The sequence below is a fragment of the Bos indicus x Bos taurus genome, chromosome 8 (genome assembly GCF_003369695.1).
Source record: "Bos indicus x Bos taurus breed Angus x Brahman F1 hybrid chromosome 8, Bos_hybrid_MaternalHap_v2.0, whole genome shotgun sequence".
NCBI lineage: Eukaryota > Metazoa > Chordata > Mammalia > Artiodactyla > Bovidae > Bos > Bos indicus x Bos taurus.
This window is the reverse complement of record NC_040083.1, coordinates 112,074,919-112,096,709: the sequence shown is the minus strand read 5'-3', so window position 1 is coordinate 112,096,709 and position 21,791 is coordinate 112,074,919. Positions and strand designations below refer to the sequence as shown.

The following is a 21,791-nucleotide window of genomic DNA, read 5'->3' as shown; positions in this document are numbered from 1 at the left end:
AACAACCCCCAGCCCAGCCCACCCCCGCCCACCAGACGCATTCCCTTCAGGAGGACATCGCCATGAAATTCCCAGGGTGGGGCGGTGGTTAGAGAGACACAGGGCAGTGGGGTTGTATTGCTCCAAGGTTTGCTCACGGCCCAGAGTGGCTGGGAATTGGGAACCACGGGCCCTGGCCTGGCGAAAGGCCCCGACGCAGTCTCTGTCCCAGGAAACGCAGGTTTGCAGTTCTGGCACCTTGCTTGTGATTTCACCATTGCTGCTAAAGTCCTCATAAGGACCCCACACCTCCCTGTACAGCACACGGACTCCCACGCTAACGCCGCCTTCACGAGGTGACTCTGGGGCCGTGCTACCTGTGAGCTCGAGGGCGGGGAGTGCAGCGCGGCAGGCAGACACGAGGGGCCGAGGGGCCGGCGCTGACAAGGGCGCGCGCCACACCCGCTGAGCAGCCGGCTTTGCATTGGCTTCCTGGGACCTCAAGGCGGGTGTCGGGGCACAGGTTGTCCTCTGACCCCCAGAGAATCCCTGCCTCCCCTTACTTGTCTGATCTGCTCCCGTTTCAGTGTAAAGGGCTGTCCTGCGGTCCTTTCCCAGTCCATGATGCAGATCTGGAGTTTTTTCCCCCAAATATTCTTGAGTTTCTCCCAAACCATTTGGTGCCAAATGTGTGCCCTGAGCCTTGGAGAGAGGGCAGTGTTGGAGCAGCAGGCTCTGCACCCAGACACCAGGGCCTCGGGGCAGTTGGGGTGTCCCGGTCACGGGCGTTAATTAGCAGGGGGCTGTGGGCAAGAGGGGAGAGTGGCAGGCTCCGCAATCACAGTGTTTCCCTGGCTTGGTGCCCCTCCCCACGTGCATTTTGATGGCATCACGGGGGAATCAGCTGTTTGTGAGGGTCTAGGGGCCTGGGCAGCAGGTATAACAGGATTGCTGGGGTCTTCTCTCCAAGGACGGGGAATTGAGGGGCTTGCACACCCTCCTGGAGAGGACTGCTGTTATCATGCCGTTCTGACCCACTGTTTGCCCGGAGTTGCTGTGGGGCCTGAGGGCAGGTGTGGAGTCAGACCACCCACAGGGATGGCCTTTGGGGGATCAGGCATGCTTTCCCTGGCAGTGTGGGGACCGTACTGCTCACGAAGGGGCTCTGGCGCTCTTCTCTTGGGCAAGTGCCCCGCTGGTGTGGGCGAGTGATGTTTGTTTATGAAAGTGTGGCTGCTGCCCCTGCGGGGAGGCCTGGATGCTTGTCTCCCGTAAGCTCATCCGGTATAAATCATCGCTGTGGATGGTCGTGTCCCCAGAGGACGCTGATGCCCTGAGTCCAGAACTGACAGGACCCAGTGGGAAACTGGCCTGTGAGGCACCCTTGAGTCAAGGTGACGTGGTGCTGGAGGGCTGGGGGGCTTGTCCTGTGACCTCATGAGGGAAAAGAGGGGTGTTTGGACCCGGACACAGAGGAAGGACATGTGACAAAGGGCAGAGACAAGGCGGCGCCCCAAACTGCCCTCCCCACCCGCAGCCCACCCATGTTGTGACCTCTGACCTCTGACACCAAGAGGACAAACTCTGTTCAACACCGAAACACAGGTCGTGGTGTGTGTCAGGCAGCGTAGGAAACTGACACCATCGTATCTGTTCATCAGTTCTGGGCTCCTCATCCACATTTCCCATTTTCCTATACTATTTCTGTTTTCAGATATGAGCATAACTGTTCTGTGAGTGTGGTTTTTTCTTGCCATGAGTTCAGGGGCACATCTCGGGGAGCAGGTGAGAGTGCAGGGGGCCCCCGACACTGAGGATGTAGGGCAGAGGTGCTGCAGGAGTGGGGACACGGGGCCTGGGCTCCTGGCAGGAGGTGACAAGTGTGGCTGGGCGTGTCCTCACCCAGCTAGGCCCCTGGCTGCCCACGAGGGCTGCTCAGGGTGCCTTCCCAGAGTGAGGACCCAGCAGGCAGGTGCTGAGGGCAGCAGAGGGTGAGCCTGAAGGACCCAGGGCCACGGAGCTCAGCAAGGGAACTGGGGTTCGGATGGGGCCTGCAGGGCACCCTGGGTGCTGCTCGGCCCTGCGCCGTCCCAGGTGGGAGCCCCCACCCGTGTGCTGCGCACATGTGGGCCTGCATTGACTCAACCAAGCACTGGGGAGCCTCGGCTCTTGCATCGTGGTAACCGAGCATCAGCCATGGGCCGAGTAGCCTCGCACATCCAGTGACCCCGGACCTGCAAACGGAGCAGCAGCGGATGGATGGACATGCACACGCTTCAGGAGGAGAAAGTCTGAAAACATCAAGCATGGTGGCATCTCCCCAGGAGCCTGCCCCCAGCCCATGTGGTCTCAGGCCCAGGAGGCCGGCGCTGTGACCCAGCAGCTAACATTCACCGGCCCTGTGGGATTCGCGGTTTGGAACAGATGTTGGATCTGAGTTTTTCCCTTCTTAGTGCTTTCTCGCAAGTACTGAAATGTGGAGGTTGGAGTAAAAGAGTTCATACATCTGAGGAGCTTGCAGGGGCAGCAGTCAGTGCAAGGTGGGTGGACAGGGGATGGGCCGAGGTGGCCAGTGTGAGGCCTGCCCCAGAGAACAGGGCCTGTTGGCTTCCTTCTCTCCTCCCAAGGAGGAAGACTCTGATTACAGCGTGAAACGGGGGCCTGGCTGGTTCCCCCAGAGGAGTACCGCAATCACGGTGAGTCAGCACAGGGTCTGCTCCAGGGAGATGATCTTCACGCCTGCAGCATCTTCTCCTCCAGAGGCCTGGGACCCTCCGCCCTCCTCACCTCCTGCAGATCTCAGAGAATCCAGAATGGAGGAGTCTCCTCTCGTAAGTGAGCTGCCATGATTCCAACATCATTCCCTCAAACAGAAAACTACCAGCTGGGCTGGAGGCCCTGCCACGCCTTCTGTTCCCTCCACCCCGCTGCCAGGAGACAGTGGGAGCCGAGGTTCGGAGAAGGTGGGAAGGGGTGCATGATGGCCCTGGGGAGAGGCAAGTGTCCAGGGGCTGGACAAGAGCCCAGTAGGAGCGGGTGCAGGGCTGCAATGCTGTGAAGTCCAGATTTACCTCCAGCCAGTCTCGAGCCAGGAACCCTGGGGCTGCTTCAGTGTCCCCTGTCCACACGTGGGGTTTGGGCAAGTGTGGCCATGGTCTCAACCTGAGAGGGAGCCCACCTCCATGCTCCTGGGCAGACAGCGACCCATCCGCCGAGGCCAAGGGTGGTGGGCGCTCCTCCTGGTGGGATGGCTGGGTGGGAAGAGGTCTGCCCTCTTCACTCCCTCTCCCTGGGGTCCATCCCATGGCACCAGGCTTCTTTCGTACCTGCCCTATGGCAGCCTTGGCCTTGGTCTTGCAGAAATACAGACAGACAGACTGAGATGCTGGTGGTGCACGGACAGTGTGCCCAGACACTCCTTGGTTGTCCAGCTTTCTCCTTACTGGCATCTCTGAAATGGAACTATGCAGACCTCAGGGAGCTGTGGCTGCTTGTTGACATAAATTTTGGTAAAAAAACAAAAAACAAAAACTACGGCTTTTCCACATCACAGAAAGGCAGGTGCATAAAGGCTGTCTTCTTGGACTCACAAGCATCCCAAGTGGACTGCATTTCCCAGCATCCCATGCAGACTACATTTCCCAGCATCCTATGGACCAGGTTCCACCCATGGGGTAAGAAGGAAGTAATCTGTGCTCCCTGACTCCCAGGGGGATCCTTCGCATTCTCTCCGTCTTGGGCTGTGGAATGAAGACCACCCTTGAAGAAGGTGCTGAAGGTGACTGAGCCCTTCTCTGGTGTCCCCTCATCTTGTTCTGTCCTGTGAGCAAGAAAGGAACCTCCAGTGTTTGGAGTGGTTGTTAAGGCTGCGTATCCAGCTCACATTTACGTTAAAGGAGAAGGTTGATTACAAAAGTAACTCATAGAAGTCACTCACTATGGTGACATTTTTACCACAATTCTCTTGGGAAACATCAAACACAATAAATATCCTAAAAAAGGTGATCTGTGCATTTATAAAGGACTGTGAAAGTGAAAGTGAAGTCGCTCAGTTGCGCCCAACTCTTTGCGACCTGTGGACTGTAGCCCACCAAGCTCCTCCGTCGATGGGATTCTCCAGGCAAGAATACTGGAGTGGGTTGCCATTTCCTTCTCCATAAAGGATTGTAGAGGAACTGAAAACAAATAAATTAGGTCATGTGGTCCAGGTGGGAAGAAGTTTAAGAGGGTCTGGGAGGTAATTTTTTTAAAAAATTATTTAGATGAAGCCCAGTGAGGGACGACTTACTTCTAAAGTCACTTACTTATTTATTCATTAGGATTAGAGAATCTTCTATTCTACGTCAAGTGGAATGAGACTGAGGTGATTGCACAGTGCGGCCATTTCACACACAGCAGTGGATCCACAGGCACAGAACCCTCCCCAGCCCCTCCCTCACGGCCTCTGTCTCTCCTGCATGGGAGGCTCCACAGTTTGCGTAGTCCTGACACCCCCACTCAGGCTGGGGGGCCTTTCCAGTCAGCTGAGCCATTGCCCCCACCCCCCGGAGGCAGGTGAGACCCTGCCAGAGTGTCCTCTCTCCAGCCCTTCCCCTGACACCTCTGACCCTGATCCTGGAATCTGACCCAGAACCACTCCAGGCACCACCTCGTCACGTGTCTGGTGAGATCCTGGTGCCTTGGTCAGTCTGCATCTCAGGATCCGGTCCATCAAGTCCCTGCGACTGCCCTGTGCCTTTAACTCTTTCCATTGCCTGGTTTCTTTCCTTCAGATAAAGCTCACTTCCAGCTGCCCCTTCCAAGAACGCCCTCCCTTGCTCCTGAGAGGCTACACCTACTCCCAGGTCTTGTTCCTCATCTCAGCTGCCTAACTCAGCTGCCTTGACTCAGCCAGTCCTAATGATGGAGTGAGCACTTCCTAGAGCTTCACAGAAGCTCTGCTGAGGAGAAAGGGGGTAGGAGGAGGCCCTCCGCATCCTTATAGGGAAGACATGAATGGAAACGATTTCACAGCAGATGGGGGCATGGGCATGCAGAGGGTGTGTTGGTGTGGTCACTTCCCTGAAGAGGAAAGCAGGGCAAGTGGGCGTCCTGGGACCGGAAGCCAGGGCAGGTGCCCCCCTTTCATCTACGGCCCCTGAGAAAGTGGCCCTTCATCATCTCACTGGGTGGTCATGGCTTGGAGGGAAGAAAGCACCAAACAGGAATTTCTGTCTTTGTCTACTCTTCTGACTCTAAAAGCTGCTTTGCTCTTGTGGCATGTGGGCTGTATAAACAGCTTGAATCTCAAGCCACTACCTGTGTCTTTCTGGGATGCTTGTCCACACCCAGGCCTCAAAGTCTGAGGAACCGTCAGTGGGTTCCAGACAGTTGGCCGGGCCCAAGGACTTCACGGGGGGAGGCATCAGGACCCTCTGCTAAGCCCGTGTTTGTGCCTCAGCTGGGTGCCAGCCAGGGTTGCGGTTCTCACACCGCCAGGGAACAACATTCCATCTATACAATGAAACAAATGAAAACTTGTTCAACAGCTGAAAGGTGCAGGCCAGCATGCAACAGGACACGACTCAGCCTTCAACAGGAAGGTGGCCTGATGCCGGCTACAGTGTGGCGGGACCCGGGAGCTGTGCTGATGGAGATAAAGGCTCATGGGACAGACAGCCTGTGATTCCCCCTAGCTGAGGACCAGAGAGTCCGACCCGCTAGACGGCGGTGCCAGGGGCCAGCGGGGCTGGGAGAGTGCGTTCAGTGGGCACAGGGTTTCCCTCTGGAGGTGAGGGCTCTGGGGGTGAACGTGCCTGCACAACAGTGAGACTCTACTTATCGCTCGCGAACGGGACACTTAAGAGTGGGTAGGACGGTAAATGTCATGTTGTGTGCTTTTTACCATAATTGAAAAAGTGCAGGTCAGCTCTCCCAGGGTCCTGTTCACCCCCTAACCCCCTGCACCCTGTCCCCCAAGACACATTTATACCCAGAAGGAGGACGCCCGCCACCTGCCACCTGGGGGTTCCCGCCACTCTCCACGCAGCATGCACGTCCCTTCCCTCCTCAGAGGGGGCAGAGGTAGTGGGTCAGACCGCTGAGTGAGCGTCACAGAGAAATGAAGTATTAAAATCTCCGCGCGGCCCCGCCCACCACAGGCAGGGCCCCGCCCACTGTGGAGCAGCCTCGGATACTGAGGCTCCGCCCCTTCGGCTCCGCCCACCACAGGCAGGGCCCCGCCCACCGTGGAGCAGCCTCCCATACTGAGGCTCCGCCCCTTCGGCTCCGCCCACCACAGGCAGGGCCCCGCCCACCGTGGAGCAGCCTCCCACAGGCTCCTCCCTCAGTGGCTCCGCCCCCCGGCTCTGTCTTACTGTGGAGCCCCGGAACACAGCTCTGCCCCCGCTGCTAGACCGGGTGGGCTGAGGGTTCCTGCCCTGGACTCAGGGTCTCCTCCTGGCACCCCCTCGGCGCCCTGGGTGAGCTGTCTGCAGACCCGAGGGTGCATCACGGGGATTCTGGACGGAGAGATTCTGCGGAAGCACAGTCACGGGTCTGTCTTCACTAGACCTGCCCCTAGATTCCCTCCCGCTCCAAGACGGGGGAAGCCCCCGCCTGGCCAGACACAGTGCGGAGGAGTGTCGGTTAGGGGGAAAGAGAGCGGGAAGGGTAGAGACCAGGAGAGCCGGGGCGTCTTTATGCGATTGCTGGGTCCGGGAACCTGAGTGTCAAGCCGGAGGGTAAGCAGGCGTTGGGGGTGCGCGGAGGGGCCCAGGGTCCCGCCGGGTGGGAGCGCCTCGGAGTCAGGGGCCCGGGTCCGCACCACAGGCCCCAAGGGGGCCTGAGTGACCAGCCTGTGAGGGGTGCACGCTGCTGGGTGGCTCCCCGCGAAGGTCACTCTTGTGATTCTCGGGCAACAGTTCAGTCAGAGGCTTGGAAACAGCACGAGGAGCAGTTACATTCATGTCCTCAGGTGATGTTTCTGGTACCCGAGAGTGTGTGTGTGAGTTAAGTCGCTCAGTCGTGTCCAGCTCTTTGCCGCCCCATGGACTATAGCCTGCCAGGCCCCTCTGTCCATGGGGTTCTCCAGGCAGGGACACTGAAGTGGGTTGCCATGCCCTTCTCCAGGTACCCCAGTGCTTACATGTCATCAGAGAAGTGCAGCTTGCTCCCATCTGTGTCTGATTATGGCTTATCTGTGACCCTTACCCATAGGTCACGTAGGCAGGACTTAAAATTTTTTTAAATGTTTTTGATTGCCAGAGACTGAAGGAAGCAGGCACTTTTTGGAGGACACTTTGGTACTTCCTATCAACACGTGAAAACTAGCATTTCCGCCTCTGGGACTGTGTCCTGAAGACGCCCTGGAACAAGGGTGCACAGGTACCAGCAGAGGGAGTTCTCTCGGGTAGCACCCCGTCTAGAGTGGAGTTTGGGGGCGCAGGCCAAGCCCTCCCGCTGGCAGGGAGGGCAGCTCTGAGCAGAGTGAGACGTTTGTCCTGCCAAGTGCCTGCTGTGGCCAGCCTGGCCGGGTGTCCGGGTGCAGGGCTGGCCCCACCCCACGCACACAGCCATGAGCACTGTGATCTGTTTCTGCCCAAAGGAAGAAGCCAGTGTGTGCTGCGGGTCGGGGGCCTCTGTGTCTTTGGATGCAAGCCTCTCTGTTCAAGGGCGCTTTCTGAAGGGAGATGAGGGGACTCCCCACCCCGCCTTGGGGAGAGTCAGGGAAAGACACTCATCTGTCTCTTTTGGCCCCTGAGTTTCTACCTGAGCAGGAACTTCTTTACAATAAAAACCAAACTTCCTAAAGAACGTTAAGGCTCATTGCCGCATCATTCCTTTTGGCTTATTCTGTGTTTGATGTGGTTTTGCAGATGGAGGTGAGGTGCCCGGGGTTTGAGGTTAGAGAGTTCATGAGACCCCGTGGGTTTATGTCATATGTGAGGTGCTGTGTCTCCCGCCTCGCTCCCAGAAAGCTGGGGGTGGCTGAGATGTGTCCGCATCAGTCATTCATCCTGATGCCTACGGGGGGCCACTTGCCTCTTCTTCTGAGTCAATGTAATTGTATATACATATATTTCAAAATTAAGCAAATAATAATCGGGGGGGGGGGTGACTGGATTTTTTGGAGGTTTTCTGATGTATCTGATGAGGCTCCTGTAACCACGTGCCACCTTGTCCTTGAGTGGGATCTGTTGGCCATATTCAGCCAAAACGAATAATTAAACCCACAGATACTCTTGTGAGTGTGTGTGCATGTGTAAAATGACAACCTGTTTCTGTGGATCCCAATCAAAGGCATTGGGAAGCCTCTCCGTATACACTGATGTGGTGGGACAAGTGTGTGCTCTGCAAAATGGGTCTAAATTTGCTTCTTCCTTCCCCGCGCCTCGGCATGCTGTGAGCTGGTGTGGGTTCGCAAGTCCTCGCTCCCCCACGCTGGCACGCAGGGGGGCAGGTGCACTCACCTGCGGTGGGTGAGGAAGCTGCCGCTGACGTGCCCCGAGCCGTCGCAGCCGGGCGTGGGGCAGGACATGCCCTCCGTCTTGACCGACTTCCAGGAGAACTGGGAGCCGTTGAGGTAGCCGTCCTTCTGCCTCTTGGCCGCCAGCGGACACCCGGACGCGCTGCGGTGCGAGGCGTACTTGCCGGTGATGTGGCCCTGGCCATCACACCCGGGCACCGGGCACCTGGGGGCAGAGGGGGCACGTGACTGTCTCGCCCCCAGGTGCCCGGGCGCCCCGCAGCCAAGTCAAAGTAACCTAACATGAGGGAAAACCCAGCATCTTCTACTCCGGTTCCGGTGGGATTAAAACAAAACAAAACCACTCAAAGGCACCACCTAGTGGAGACGTGAGGTAGTTCACCCTCCGGGAAACTGGTCCAGGGAAGGTCCAAGAAGCTTTCCTGGAGTAGAGCGTCCCGGCTTGGGGAGGGATGCCCACACCGCGGGAGGAAGAGAACTCGTTTGTTGGAGCAGCTGGGGTGCGGGTGCCTGTCTGAGAGGCACCGCTTTGAGACAGGGTCTCAGCCTTCGGCAGGAGATGTGCAAACTCAATGGGAAATTGACTTTGGGATTCTTTTTTAATGATTATTTTATAAACCTGTTCTCAGCTTCTCAGCTCCTATTCTTCTCAGGAGCTGGAGAACACCTATTTGTTTGGCCGTGTTTTCTAGACCACAGGATTCCCCTCCAGCCAGACAGGGGTGTGAGCAGCAGAGGTGGTTTAGTTACAAGGTACTCCAGGAGCACTTTTTTATTTTTGTAATAAATGGGAAGCTCACCAACTGGAGCTAAAGTTCAGCAACAGCCTAATCAAGCAGTGCTTCTGAAACCTCTCTGTCACGGGTTATGTGAAGCGCCGGGACTTACAGCCAAACCACAGGCACGTTTTTACTTTAATTTTTTGGTTTGTTTTCATCAAAACTTTTCTCCAAAGACACTGAGTGAGATTAAAATTTCAGGAAAGTGGCATTGGACCTATATCACAGGTTTTTGAGGCTCACTGGGAAGAGGTTCAGGGCCATTGCCTGCAGGGAGAGGGTGGGGTGCTGGTCTTGTACCCCTGATGATCTCCATCCTCCTTAGCAAGAAGCAGAGGACGGACAGCGGAATGACTTGCATAAGCGGGAGACTTAGCCGTATGCTGGGTGTTGTGGTTAATAACGTCGTACTCGCTCATGAATCTGACAGTGTATGTAAATATGCTCAGTATGTATGCAAATACACCCAGTAAATTAACTCTTTCTCCCCGTGAGTGGTAGAGGGACGTTCCTTGTAACCGGTTGTACACCCCAGATGGATGGACATTCGGCTGTCACCTCGTCTGTCACTCGGAGGGTGCTGTGCGTGGTTCTGCTCTCAAAGCTGTGACCTCGCCCTCGTCCAGCCGCTCCGAGCCTGACCTGCCCCAGCCGGCAGCCCCCAGCCCTGCCCCCGGCCCGCGCACCTGATGGGCTCCTGGTCCTCCTTGTCCTCTTTGCTCTGTGCTATCCTGATGCCGCTCTTCTTGGCTCTCGGGCAACCTGAAAGGCTAAGGAGACAGGTGACTTCAGAAGCTGGCCTGCACCTTTACCCTCAAGCTCCTTTCACCATTGATGGTGCTTTGACCCAATTTCCTCTGGAAACTGGTGCTCCTTGGAGTGAAGACAAAGTCCCGGGGGAGGGCCCATTCGGGCGCAAGAGAACCTTGGGGGCTTCAGACACTGCAGGTCTCCCAGAAGGGCACCCAGAGCCTGGTGGGGGGAACTGGCTCCTGTGCGGTCCAGAGCCCCAGGAGAGGCGGGACTGGCTTGTGGCGGTGGGGTGTTCTCAGAACAGCGGGGCTACAGTGCGGAGACACACAGGCCCCTCTTCCTTTCTGCAGCCGTGCCTGCAGACGCATCACAGAGCCCCCGAACCTGGGAGGGGTGTGCGCCTGCCGTCCGGCCCCATTCACCTGATGTACGACTTCCTGTGGCACCTTTGGAAGACGCGGTGCAGACTGACCAAGCTGATTTTATTTAATTTTGGAATTTGGAGAACGAACAGCTCCCATTATCTAAAGGAAATTTTCCAGCTGGAATGTCTATATGATTTTTCTTTCCTGTTCAGCAGTAGCTAATACCAGGCTTTTCAGTGTGAAATTATATAGAATGACAGGGAATCTTTGTGAGGAACCAGAGAACCGGGCCCCGGGCGGTCTCTGGAGCTGCCCAGGGGGCTGGCGGCGGGGCCCGGCGGGGTCTGGGCGGGCGTGCCGCTCTGACCCTCGTCCTGACTTTGTCGGGGCTGCGTCCCCCGAGCACGCTGGTCCTCAGCCCCTCACCCCATCACTTCCGTCTCCCTAGCCGTGTCCCGCGCTTGTGCAGCTGCCTGGCTCCTCTCTGGGAAGCCGCACCTCCTGGCAGAGGTTGGTCTGAAGCCCAGACCTGCGCCCTGGGGCTGAGCGGTGTCGGCCTGTCCTGCCTGCCTCCTTCTTGTCCTGCCTTCCCTCCTCCACCCTGAACTTCAGGGGGAGGCATGGCTCTGGGCCCCCGCTGCCGAGAAGGGGCTGGGAGTGAAGAGAAACTGGAACAGAACCAAAGCAGAGCAAGTGGTGCCGCAGGGAGCTCAGTCTGGACGTGACTCTGACTCTGAGGAAAACCTGGCTCTGACACAGGGGCTGGACTGGGATCCTGGCATCACGTCCAAGGCGGGAGAGCCCACAGCCAGCTCTCCCAGGCTCTCCCAGGCTCGGCAAGTTTCTCCGAGGCTCTGCCAGGCCCAGCGAGGCCAGCCTATGGGCAGGAAGGGGCGCTGCTCTGTCTGAGTGACGGTCCTGCATGCTGGCCCTTGCCCTGAGAAGCTGTGCGTGTGGCCGTCTGCATGCAGAGCTTTGTGGCCCACGTGAGAGCCTCTGGATGGGGCCAGTGCCCCCCAGAAGGCTGCCAGTCCTGATCTGTGCTGGTACCGGGGAGCCTGGAAGGGGGCTCTCTTTCCTGCTGGTGTCTGCGCTTCCTCAGGCTGGTTCCCCCGCCTCCCCGGGACTGGGGGACACGTCCACCTCGGGGCAGGGAGGACATGGGGCTCTAGCTTGGTCTCCCCAAGCTCAGGGGACCAAGTGACGCATCTCGGCCCCGTGCTTCCCCCGTCCCCAGGGAGGGCAGGTTGTGTCCTTATTGTGAAAGAGCGGATCGAAGGTGCCTGGGAACCAGGACCAGCCCTCGCGGGCTGCAGGGGCCCTGTGCCCTGTGTTCACACCCCGAGGGTCAGAGCAGCCCTGGAGGAGAGTGCAGCGATTCATGGAAATGCTCTCGGCACAGATGGGAGGGTCCAGGTATGGGTTCCTGCAGCGCCGTCCTGGTGGACAGCCTGGAGCCTGCAGGGTGCCGCTGCCCAGGTGGGAGGGTCCCGGGGACTCAGGCTCCTGCTGCGCGTGCTCCGGGCCACGAGACTGTAGTCCTGGGTGGGGGGGTGGTGTTGGGGAGCCTGCGGGGAGGACCTCCCAGAGACGTTGCTGTGCCGGCGCATCTGGAGACGGCCGAAAGGAGCCAGCCTGGAGCAGGGTCAGGGAAAGAAGGCGGTGCCTGGAAACAGCGCCTTTGCCGGAGAACTGAAGAAAGGGCTCTCGTGGCTGTGGTTTGAAGACTGGACACTTGGGACGTGGCCTGAGCTCCTCCGTCTGCAGCGCGAGGTCTCTCTGCCGACGTCAGAGGAGACAGAGCTTCTGATGATGGGTTGTGTTTTTTTGATAGGACATCAGAGACGGTCAATACTATTGATTACAGTAAGCTTAAGAAAGCTTCAGAAGTGCTAGAGAGACAGCAAGTCACACCACCATCCTAACTGCAACGAGAGTCACAGCCTGTGTCGGGCGAGAGGGCGGCCCTGCCTCTCCCTGAGGGAGCGTCTCAGGCCGTCCAGGGGCGGTCCGTCCACGACCAGCCGGGACATCGGCGGTGGCCTCTCAGCCAAGTCCTGCTTCCTACAGCTAAGCACTCAGAGCCTGTTTCCTCCAGCGGAGACAGACACGATCCTCCCGCTGCTCAGGGTGCTCTGAGGATGGCGGGGGGCACATTTCCTGGTTCCCGGGGCAGCGTCCAGGACACAGCCCTGGGGAGAGGTGATGTCCGAAAGCAGACGACCTGCCTCTGGTGGGGGCGTCGGGGAGCCCGAGGGTCAGTCCTCTCCTCCCTGGAGCCCAGCACCTCACCTGCCTCTGGTGGGGGCATTGGAGGGCCCGAGGGTCAGTCCTCTCCTCCCTGGAGCCCAGGGAGAGGCACGCACATCTCTTCGTGGTGTGCTTTGCGGACCTTGCATGTTTCACGAGTCGAAGGTTGCGGTCGATCTGAGTCTAACAAGTCTACAGGCTCCATTTTGCCAATAGCATCTCTCACTTCATGTCTCTGTGTCATATTTTTAAAAACTCTCGCAATATTTTAAGCTTTTCCATTATTGTTACATCTGTTGTGCTGCCCTGTGATCTTTGATACTACAAAATGACTACAGCTCGCTGAAGGCTCAGATGATGGTGAGTGTGTTCACAGCGTTCGAGTCAGTGGCCCGGATCCACCGAATCCGCCGTATCTCTGAGGTGCCTGTGCCAGGCTGGAATCTTGGCAGGGTTTAGAATAAGGCTGAGTGAGGGTCTGCTCCCTGGTAGGAATTTCCCCGAGGTTTGCAAGTAGGGAACACCACCTCATGTTCCCAGGATGTGACAGTCGCTCAGTCGTGTCCGACTCTTTGCGACCCCATAGACTATACAGTCCGTGGAATTCTCCCGGCCAAAATACTGGAGCGGGTAGCCTTTCCCTTCTTCAGGGGATCTTCCCAACCCAGGAATCGAACTCAAGTCTCCCACATTGCAGGCGGATTCTTTACCAGCTGAGCCCCCAGGGACGCCCCGAAAGGCGTGTTTCTACGTGTACTTGTGACCTCTGAGGGTCACTGGGCCTCTGTCTCTCTCTGGCGCCCAGTGTGCACAGGAGCTGTCACGCGGGCCCCTCCTCCCAGCCAAGGGCTCGAGCCCGCTCTGACTTGCACACACGGAGTGAATTTCTCCGATGAACAACGCTGTGGAACATGCCACCCCGCAGGGCTGTGTATAGCCCGCAAGTGGCTGAAAACCCAGTCAAATTTACTTCTCAGCTCTGTGGACTAGTCCTGGTACTGTTAACTCCAGCCCTAGAGAAGGGCTTCAAGTCAAGCTTTAATTACATTTTACTCACAAGTTTACACTATACTAACTAACCCTGTTCTAAAATGTAAGTGAACGCATACACATGTTTAAAATTAAATTGAATAAATTTACGTCATGCCAAACCAAAAAGAAAAAAAGTAGAAAAGCAGACAGGTGGACATGAAATGACCAGGAAAGGTTCGCTTTTAGTTTGCAGGCGTTGCTCGGTACTGGGAGCTGTGGCCTCGTGAGGGCTGAGATACAGTCTAACTTAAAATCAAGAGTAGTGCAGAGTGTGCTTGGCTTAGATATTGAACTTGAGCTTGATCTGATTTCACTTCATGTTCCCTAAAGCAGTGAGGCTGCTGTGGAGATCCCTTCTGGAGGTATTCACTCTGCTCTGCATTCATGATGCAGCAGCTGGCTCTGGGCGGCCTGGTAAACCCGGCAAGACTCCTCTGGACCCTGAGGTGCGTGGCAGTGGCCCCGGGAACGTCCGGTGTGTTTGGAGACGCCCGGTCGTCAGGAATGGGGAGGGGGTGCCACGGCAACGAGTGGGTGGGCTAGCACTGCTTCCCACACCCGACGGTGCACGGGGCGGTCCCAGGGCAAAGGAGGGTCAGACCCCAAACGTCCACAGTGCCAGGCGGACAGCCCCAGACAGAGACTGAGGTGTTTCCGTCGAGCGAGTGTGAAGTCTGGCCGTCATTCGGTTCTTAGTGGGGCTTCCTAACGCCTGAGTCCCCAGATCCGCGCTGTTTAAAGGATGCTCTCAAATGGATGGGAAGTGGACACAGAAGCATGCAACTTGCAGCAGGACCCTAACGAGGAAAGAGCCTCCCCGGCGAGCTGTGTCCCTGAGCCAAGCCCAGCCAGCCAGCGGGGGGCGGCCCTGACCGGAGCCCCGGGACCTGGTCCCGGGGGCTTTGCAGCCACATGGCGTGGCCGCACCCTGCCCCCCATGGCCCAGTCTGCTGGTTTGCATCCGACGGGCCTCAGGGTGACCCCCAACTCTCCTGACTCCTCCCTCTCTGTCTCTTCTCTGTCCTTTCCCTTCAGTTTTCATGGGGGAAACTGAAGGGCTCATCCGCTGCCCAATCTATAATCTGATCTCGGAGAATGGTAGGCTGACAGCTGTGTTGCTGCCTGTTCATCTGTTAGAGGCCGCTCTGCGCCCTTCGTGGGAGACTCTGTATTACAAGGGTCTCTGTTCAGACCGGCTCTTGTCCTGACCGGGCTTGTTGATCCTGAATGCACTCGACAAGGCATTCTTGCTCAGGGCCTCGGGGTCTACACCCTTCTTTGCGCAGACGTTGTATTGAAAGTCTCTGTCCCTGCGCTCCTAACACAGGGCCTGCCGTGGAACTGCTGCTGTCATGGTTTAGTTGCCAGGTCATATCTGACTCTTTGGGACCCCACGAACTGCAGCCCTCCAGGCTCCTCTGTCCATGGGATTCTCCAGGCAAGAATACTGGAGTGGGTGGCCATTTCCTTCTCCAGGGGATCTTCCTGACCCAGGGATCAAATCTGTGTTTCGGGCATTGCAGGCAGACTCTTTACCCTGGCCACCTGGGAGGCTCCTGGTATAGAACGGAGGTTCATAAACTGCTTAGGGCGTGCGAGCGGCCTGGAGTCCCCATCGTCTTGGACGATGGAATCTCCACGCTGCCCTTAGAAGTCCCTGCCTTCCGGGACAGGCGGGCCCGGATTTGTGAGGTCAAGCGTTTCTGTGTGCTCAGCTCTGCTGATCCCTGCTTATAATAACCAAACAGCTTTGTGGCTCTAATCTCAATATTTAGGAGATCAGCTCTCAGTGGGATTAGCAAGCTTGCCTCTCAGTGGCTGTTCTCAGGGAGCTTATAATATCCTGGCTCTTCTTCTCATCCTTTGTCAATTTAGAAGGGCGTGCTCCTGCATGACTTGAGAAAGGATTCCTGCAGATGGAGCTGGTGGCACCACTGCCGGGGGGACGGGGGCGTCTGAGGGGCCTGTGGGCCCGAGAGCTGGTGTTCTGAGTGAGGGTGCCACTGGCTGGGGCCAGCCTGCTTTGTGGTCGAGGGTCTCTAGACCCTCAGCTCCCCGATGGAGCCACCTGAGCATGTGTGGAGCCTGAGTTGAGAGGGCATGGCGGGGGTGGGGTCTCGAGCCCGAGGCACGTACCTGCGGTGGGAAGCGTAGTTGCCCGTGATGTGCCCGGAGCCGTCGCAGCCAGGCGTGGGGCACCTGCAATCACAGACACACACGGGGGTCACTGGAAAGCTTCAATCTCCCGAACAAGTAGCTTCCTTATGCATCTAGTTTCTGAGTCTCTTAAATGCTGAGCCTCCCTCGGTGAAGGAGGCGGGCCAGAGCTGGAGGGTCCCCGGGTGCACGGAGTAGCCCCATCCCCGTCTCCTCCGGGCTCGGCCAGACCCCGCCTCCCTCTGCGCACGGCGGCGCTCCCGGGGGCCGGAGGTCCTGGGGAAGCACCTTGGTCCCCAGATATTCAGCCTGCAGTCTCCCCACCTCCATACGCCCCACGTGCCCGCCCCGTCTCTTATTCAAGCTTGGTGGGCCAGTCACAGCTGGCGAGTTGCTGCACCTTCCACACATGATGTGAGAATTTTTACATGAACAGGCACACACACTGGCCCGAGACTGGTGTGTCTAAACTCAAAACCACACGTTACAAGGGCCTGGCCACGCTGACCCCTCCCAGCCCTGCCCCTGATCGACTGCGGGGCCTGGTGCAGGTACCCCCGTGCCAGGCCAGGGAGTGGGACCAGGGGTCTTTCAGACCCTCCGTGGGCACTCAGGGAGCTCTGCTTTGGCACCAAGGTCTCTTGGTCCGCAGGTCAAGTCAACTGAGATCATGAGAGGGGTCCGGACGCCTAGGGGCCCGTGCTTAAACCTTCCCGGGAGCTCCCTGCAGTCTCCCTGCCACATCAGAGCTGCGCCCGTGGCAGACGCTGTGTGTGAAGAGAGTTCCCTGAGTCCTGCCTCCGAGGACTGCCTTGAATCCACCATCGTGGGAACCAGCCGTCCTGCAAAGACGCTTTGGCTCCAGCTACATCAGCTGCATTTGTACCCGCCAGGAGGGTGAGAATAAAGGCCAAAAGAGGGAAACATATCTTTTCTTTTTACTAAATGTTAGCTCTCAAGAAGCAAGGATGAAATGATAACGGTGTTACTGCCCAGGAGGGACTCTTGGAGGGGGCCCTGTGCCAACATCCACACTCAGTGAGCATCTGAATCCCTGGCAGGGATACAGATCACGAATATAAAACAGTCAATAAGTGTAAATGCTTTCTGGGTGATTTCAGCTTGCTCTCCGCTCTGAAAGACACCTGGGTATTGGCTGTTGGGCCAAGGCCAGCAAATTACTTGCTTACAGACCTTCTCAAGGTCAGTGAGCGTGTCAGGGCGTGTGTGACGGGCCCACACAGACCCGGCTGAGTCCAGGGGTGCGAATGTCATATCTTGACACTTAGATGTCCAGTCCGTTGTTGATGTTTAGGAACTGCCTAATTCTCATCTAGTCCTGGGGAAAGGAGCACAGTCACCGAACTCGAGCGTAGGGCTGGTGTGTCCTCTGAAGGACGAAAGTTTAATTTACCGCCTGCACTGTGGGGAAGGCAAACATCGAGGAGATGTCATCGACGTGTGTAAGTGGAGTCAGGGTGTAAAAACTGGAGTCGGAGGCCGAAGGATGCTGTACTTTCATCAAAAGCAACACCCGGATCAGACTGTAGACCTGACTGTCACTAGAGTAACAGCTGTGCATGAACTTCAAGTCTGATCACAAGACTATTCGATCAATAATGTGAGTGACTGAATTTAACTAGCTGATTTCCCAAATGGCACCTCATGTGGAGAGACCTCCCCAACCCCAGAGGGAGGACATTTTGAAGCAGTAAAAATCATCCTAAGAAAAGCAGCTCTCCATGCACGGCTCTGTTTTGAAAACGTATCAAGAAACAGGAACGTCTCCTGCCAGCCAATCATGTACACGTGGCCTTGCTTTGTGGGCAAAGAAACCCTTCAACTCTTCCTAAGCTCAGTGTAAATTCATTTAAAATATACTCAGTTAAGCACAAGTAGAAATTTTTAATGACTGTTTCTGGTAGAGGCAGAGGAGGTTGACACACGCTGCTCCAGTTTAATCGAGGCGTCACAAGCAAGACTGCAAGCGAAAACGAGATCTTTACTAATTATAAAAAAGAGGAGTTTGGAGTCGTTTTTGTGCATTTAAACCATTTATGAAAGTGTCATTTGAAAAAAAAGATGTATTTAAAACACCCTTTGTCACCATGAAAGCAAAGAAAATGTTGACTTGGGTCATTTTCAGAGCTGTCACAGTGTCAAAAAAGAAAAAAACATTTCCAGAAAGCAGCCTGGCTTTCTGGAAAGGTTTGTTGTTTTATTTTCAGGGTTTCAAGTTAGGTAGATGAGATCCAGTACCTGGCCTGCTGCTGTGGGCTGTGCGAATGTGGAGAAGCTAAGCCCTCCGCGGTCACACCCTCACCGGGGGAAGAAGACGGGCCGGTGGGGGCTGCGAATTCACACTCACAGTCACCCACCCCAGAAACAGCCCGCCCTGGTTCTCCGCAGGGCGGTGGTTTGCCGTTTTCTTCTTTAGGGAGAGCTTCTGAGCTGCAGGAGGCAGTCCGGGGTGGGGACTCATTATTCTTTCTCTAACAGCGCTGCGGAGCTCATTTTTGTGTTACTGCTCAAGACTTTAAGGTTTTTACAAACTTCTGAGATTCGCATACAGATTTCCTCGCTTTAATACATCCCAGCGTTTAAAAATACACTGTTTTCTGAAGTTGGTGAATGGGTAAGCGGCCATTCGTGTAACAAAAGGCGTCTCTGCTTTTCAGCGGATCAGCTCCGGTGGCAGCAGCTCAGGCTGCTGCACGATCAACGCACAGAAGCTCGATGGGCTTCTGCCGCCGGGAGGGGCGCGTTTCCTCCGCGAAGGGAGGCCGTGTGGGACCACCCACACCCCGAGGATGGAATCGGCGGGCTGCTTGTGCCGCACAGCTTGGCTTTGGGAACGGCAGCAGAGCGCGACTGGGTTTCTATGGAAACTCCCCGCAAGGCTGGTGCTCCGGCACCTGGGTGAGGCCACCCCAGCCAGAGGTCCTCCCTGCGTCCGGCCAGTTGTCACCGACGCTCCACCAGGTCTGTTTTACAGGCCTGTGGTTAGAGCTGTAAGTTTCTGATAAATAAAATACTAGCTTCTTCATTTTTTTCTCTCCAGTCCAAAGTACCCTGGGTAAACCACTCTGAGGCAGGAGATACGAACGCATAATCCTACAATCTCTGTTCCCAACGGAAACATTCGTGATCCTCTGCCTTATCTGTGATCTTGAATTGCCTTGGGATTTAATCCACATCAAGAGAAAGTAATTCGGGGTAGTTCATATTATTATCTGGCTGAAGAAATTGGTCCTGTGTAGACATTTAAGAAGGTATATGGAAAAATCATAATAAAATCTTTCAACCACGTTTATGTTTTGCAAAATTCAGGCAAAAGTCTTAAGAAAAAAATCAGGACCACTCACAAACTCCTGGATTTCCTGGAACTAGCCTATCTCAGTAGGGACAGAAGAGGTTTCTGTGGCTTTTGTGAATCTAAGGCGTAAGGCCTGAGTACTCTGACTTCCTCTCGACCATCCGGCCCCAGAAGGGCCACTGCAGCTCACGCCTCCCTGGGTCGGTAGTCCCACCAGCACAGGAGAGGTCCTCTCCACGCGTCACGGCCTGTATCAGGAGAATCCTCTGATCCGCACATCACAAACGGGGCAGAGGCAGCCTCCTCACCTTGCCTCTGATTCATCCTCTGCAGACATGTCACCCCTTGCTGTGACTTTCCTCCTGGGACCCTGACGCAGGGTGTAGCGGGAAAAGAAGTGGTTTAATCTGTTGACTGAAGCTGTGCTGTGTCACTTAATTACTCCGATGGACATCTTTAAAGCATCTCCTCTTGTCCCGTCACCCTCTCTCTTTTGTATTTGTTGTTGTTTATCCTCTCTCTCTTCTGTAAAGAAATTCGAGGGCTTGATAAGTAGTTCTGTTGAGTGAGACATTTAAAGTAGGGCATCTTCTCCGCGACAGGAGGGCCCCGTCAGTGACGGGCCCTGAGTCTGTGCAGCCGCCCACCCTGGGCTCAGGCAGGGAGCTGTCTCATCGGCCCCTCGACAGGGGCAGCGGATGGCCAGGCAGGCGTCCAGCGCAGCCTCAGATGCCTGTTCTCAGGGATCAAGGCCACCGGAAGTGATGCGGGTGAGGACCCAGAGCCGGCCAGTCTCTCTGCAGCCCCTGGGCGGGGGAGGCGCCCTCGCTGGCGGGAGGCAGGAGCCACGCAGGGCCGTGTGGCCAGTCCGCCCAGCGTCTGCTGCGCCACCTCCCCAGGGCCGGTCCGCAGGGACAGCGTCCTCAGGATACTCAGGTCTCTCATCTTGATAAAACCGGTTACTTAGTTTTAAAAATCTTATAAGTAAAGGCGAAAGCCCTGCCGGCAGCTCTGACCTGTCCTTGGGCCTCACCTCGCCTGTGAGCCACCCTGTGAGGTCAGACTGCAGACAGGCCTCGGCTCTGACAGCAGCAGCAAAGCAGGCAGAGAGACGCTCACTGGACCCATGGGATGACAGCGTCAAAGTTAGACTCAGGTTCCAGGAGATTTTTGAAGAATTTCGTGGCGTGCTTCTGTAACAGCCCTTTTTATTTAAAAAAAAAAAATTATCTATTTATTTTAATTGGAGGCTAATTACTTTACAGTATTGTGGTGGTTTTTGCCATCCATTGACATGAGTCAGCCATGGGTGTACATGTGTCCCCCGTCATAAAAGCCCCTGTTTGTCCCTTGCTTTCACACCCATCCTACCAGGGGCATTTGTTAAGTAAAACACAAAATACTCTCAGTTTTAAATGAAATCACGAAAATGCAAAATTAGGCCTCATCTATAAGAGTAAACTGTAATTGGAATGATTGATGTCAACTCTATAAAAGATCTGTCCCATTTATATGAAAAGTTCAATTCAAAAACATTTATGTGAAAACTCAAAAACATTTTTTTTTTACTTAAAGAGATGTGGTTCTAAAAATGTGTATCTTTATTTTGAATTTTTTGGCATATAAATGGGAAACAATAAAGAAATGCAGAGGAGTGCAAAATAAAGGTGTTTTAAAACAGACAGCTGACATAGACTGACTTTGAAATCTTCTCCCCAAACAGAAAGAAACCAGGTCACTTAAAAGCAACAGACATCTCTTCTCCCCAGTTTCCTGGGTTTATCTCCTGAAACGGGCGGAAAGCAAGGATCTTCTGAGTCCTTTGTAGTTTGCGTGACAGCCAGTCATTTTCTCTTCTTTTGAATTTGGTATGGAGGAGACAAGTTTTGACCTTTCTCCGCCCAGGCCCCGCCTGGCCCGTCTCACTGGGAACCGTCCCACCTTCCCACCCGACCTGGGCCCGCCCGGACACCCCGTCTCACCTCGTCCTTCTTCTTGCCTCCTGTTAAAAGACACAGGAGCACTGCAGACACAAGCCCTGATGCCAAGGCAACTTCCTGGGCGGGGGGCTCGGCGAGGTCGGGTCCCGGCCCCTGTAATGCCACCTGCACGGCCCCTGCTGGCCTGCAGAAGGGGCGAGTGGGTGCCCTTCCCTCCCAGGCCTGGCGGAGGCGTCTGCAGACTGGCCTTCCGCCTGCGCCTGTCCACAGGACGCACCCCAGCGTTCCCCATCCCCAGTTCTCCGCCCTTCCCAAGTCACGAGAGGACCTTTATCCTGCACACTTGACCTTCTGGCGTCCTGAATGTCTACACATGTCGAGCCCTGGTGTTAGCAGACTTTGGGAGAAAGCCTTGCTTTCATACATGACATGTGAACCAAAACCACTTTTTTCTTTTGCTTCCAAGCACTTTTCTTTTTAGATTACACTCAGACACAAACAAATCAATGAAAAAGAATCATAAAATGTAGTACCCTTCACACGATTTTCCAAAAACATTCATTTTGATGATTCAGATAGCGTTTTGGAATGGGTTAGACCTCAGGTTACTAAGAGCAAAGTGTGGTCTTGAAGATCAAATTTAAAGCTGTGGCTACAGGGGCCCCCAGGCTGCTGACTGCCCACAGCCCAGTGTGGTCAGGGGGCAGCAGGTGGGCACGGGTGGTGGCCTGTGGGGCAGGTTTCGCCAGAGCT

At 55.8% G+C, this 21,791-nt stretch overlaps 1 protein-coding gene across 22 annotated transcripts in view; it reads right to left on the bottom strand.

The window, feature by feature from the left end:
* The window catches only part of MYT1L (myelin transcription factor 1 like), a 397,832-nt gene that overhangs the window by 21,405 nt on the left and 354,636 nt on the right, over window positions 1-21,791 (bottom strand). For all 22 annotated transcript variants that reach the window (XM_027550720.1, XM_027550721.1, XM_027550722.1 and 19 more), the window contains 3 exons: window positions 15,762-15,824; window positions 9,912-9,995; window positions 8,430-8,651 (listed from right to left, as the gene is read on the bottom strand). In XM_027550720.1, coding sequence (XP_027406521.1) covers window positions 8,430-8,651; window positions 9,912-9,995; window positions 15,762-15,824 — 369 coding nt within the window. The remainder of the gene's footprint in view (window positions 1-8,429; window positions 8,652-9,911; window positions 9,996-15,761; window positions 15,825-21,791) is intronic.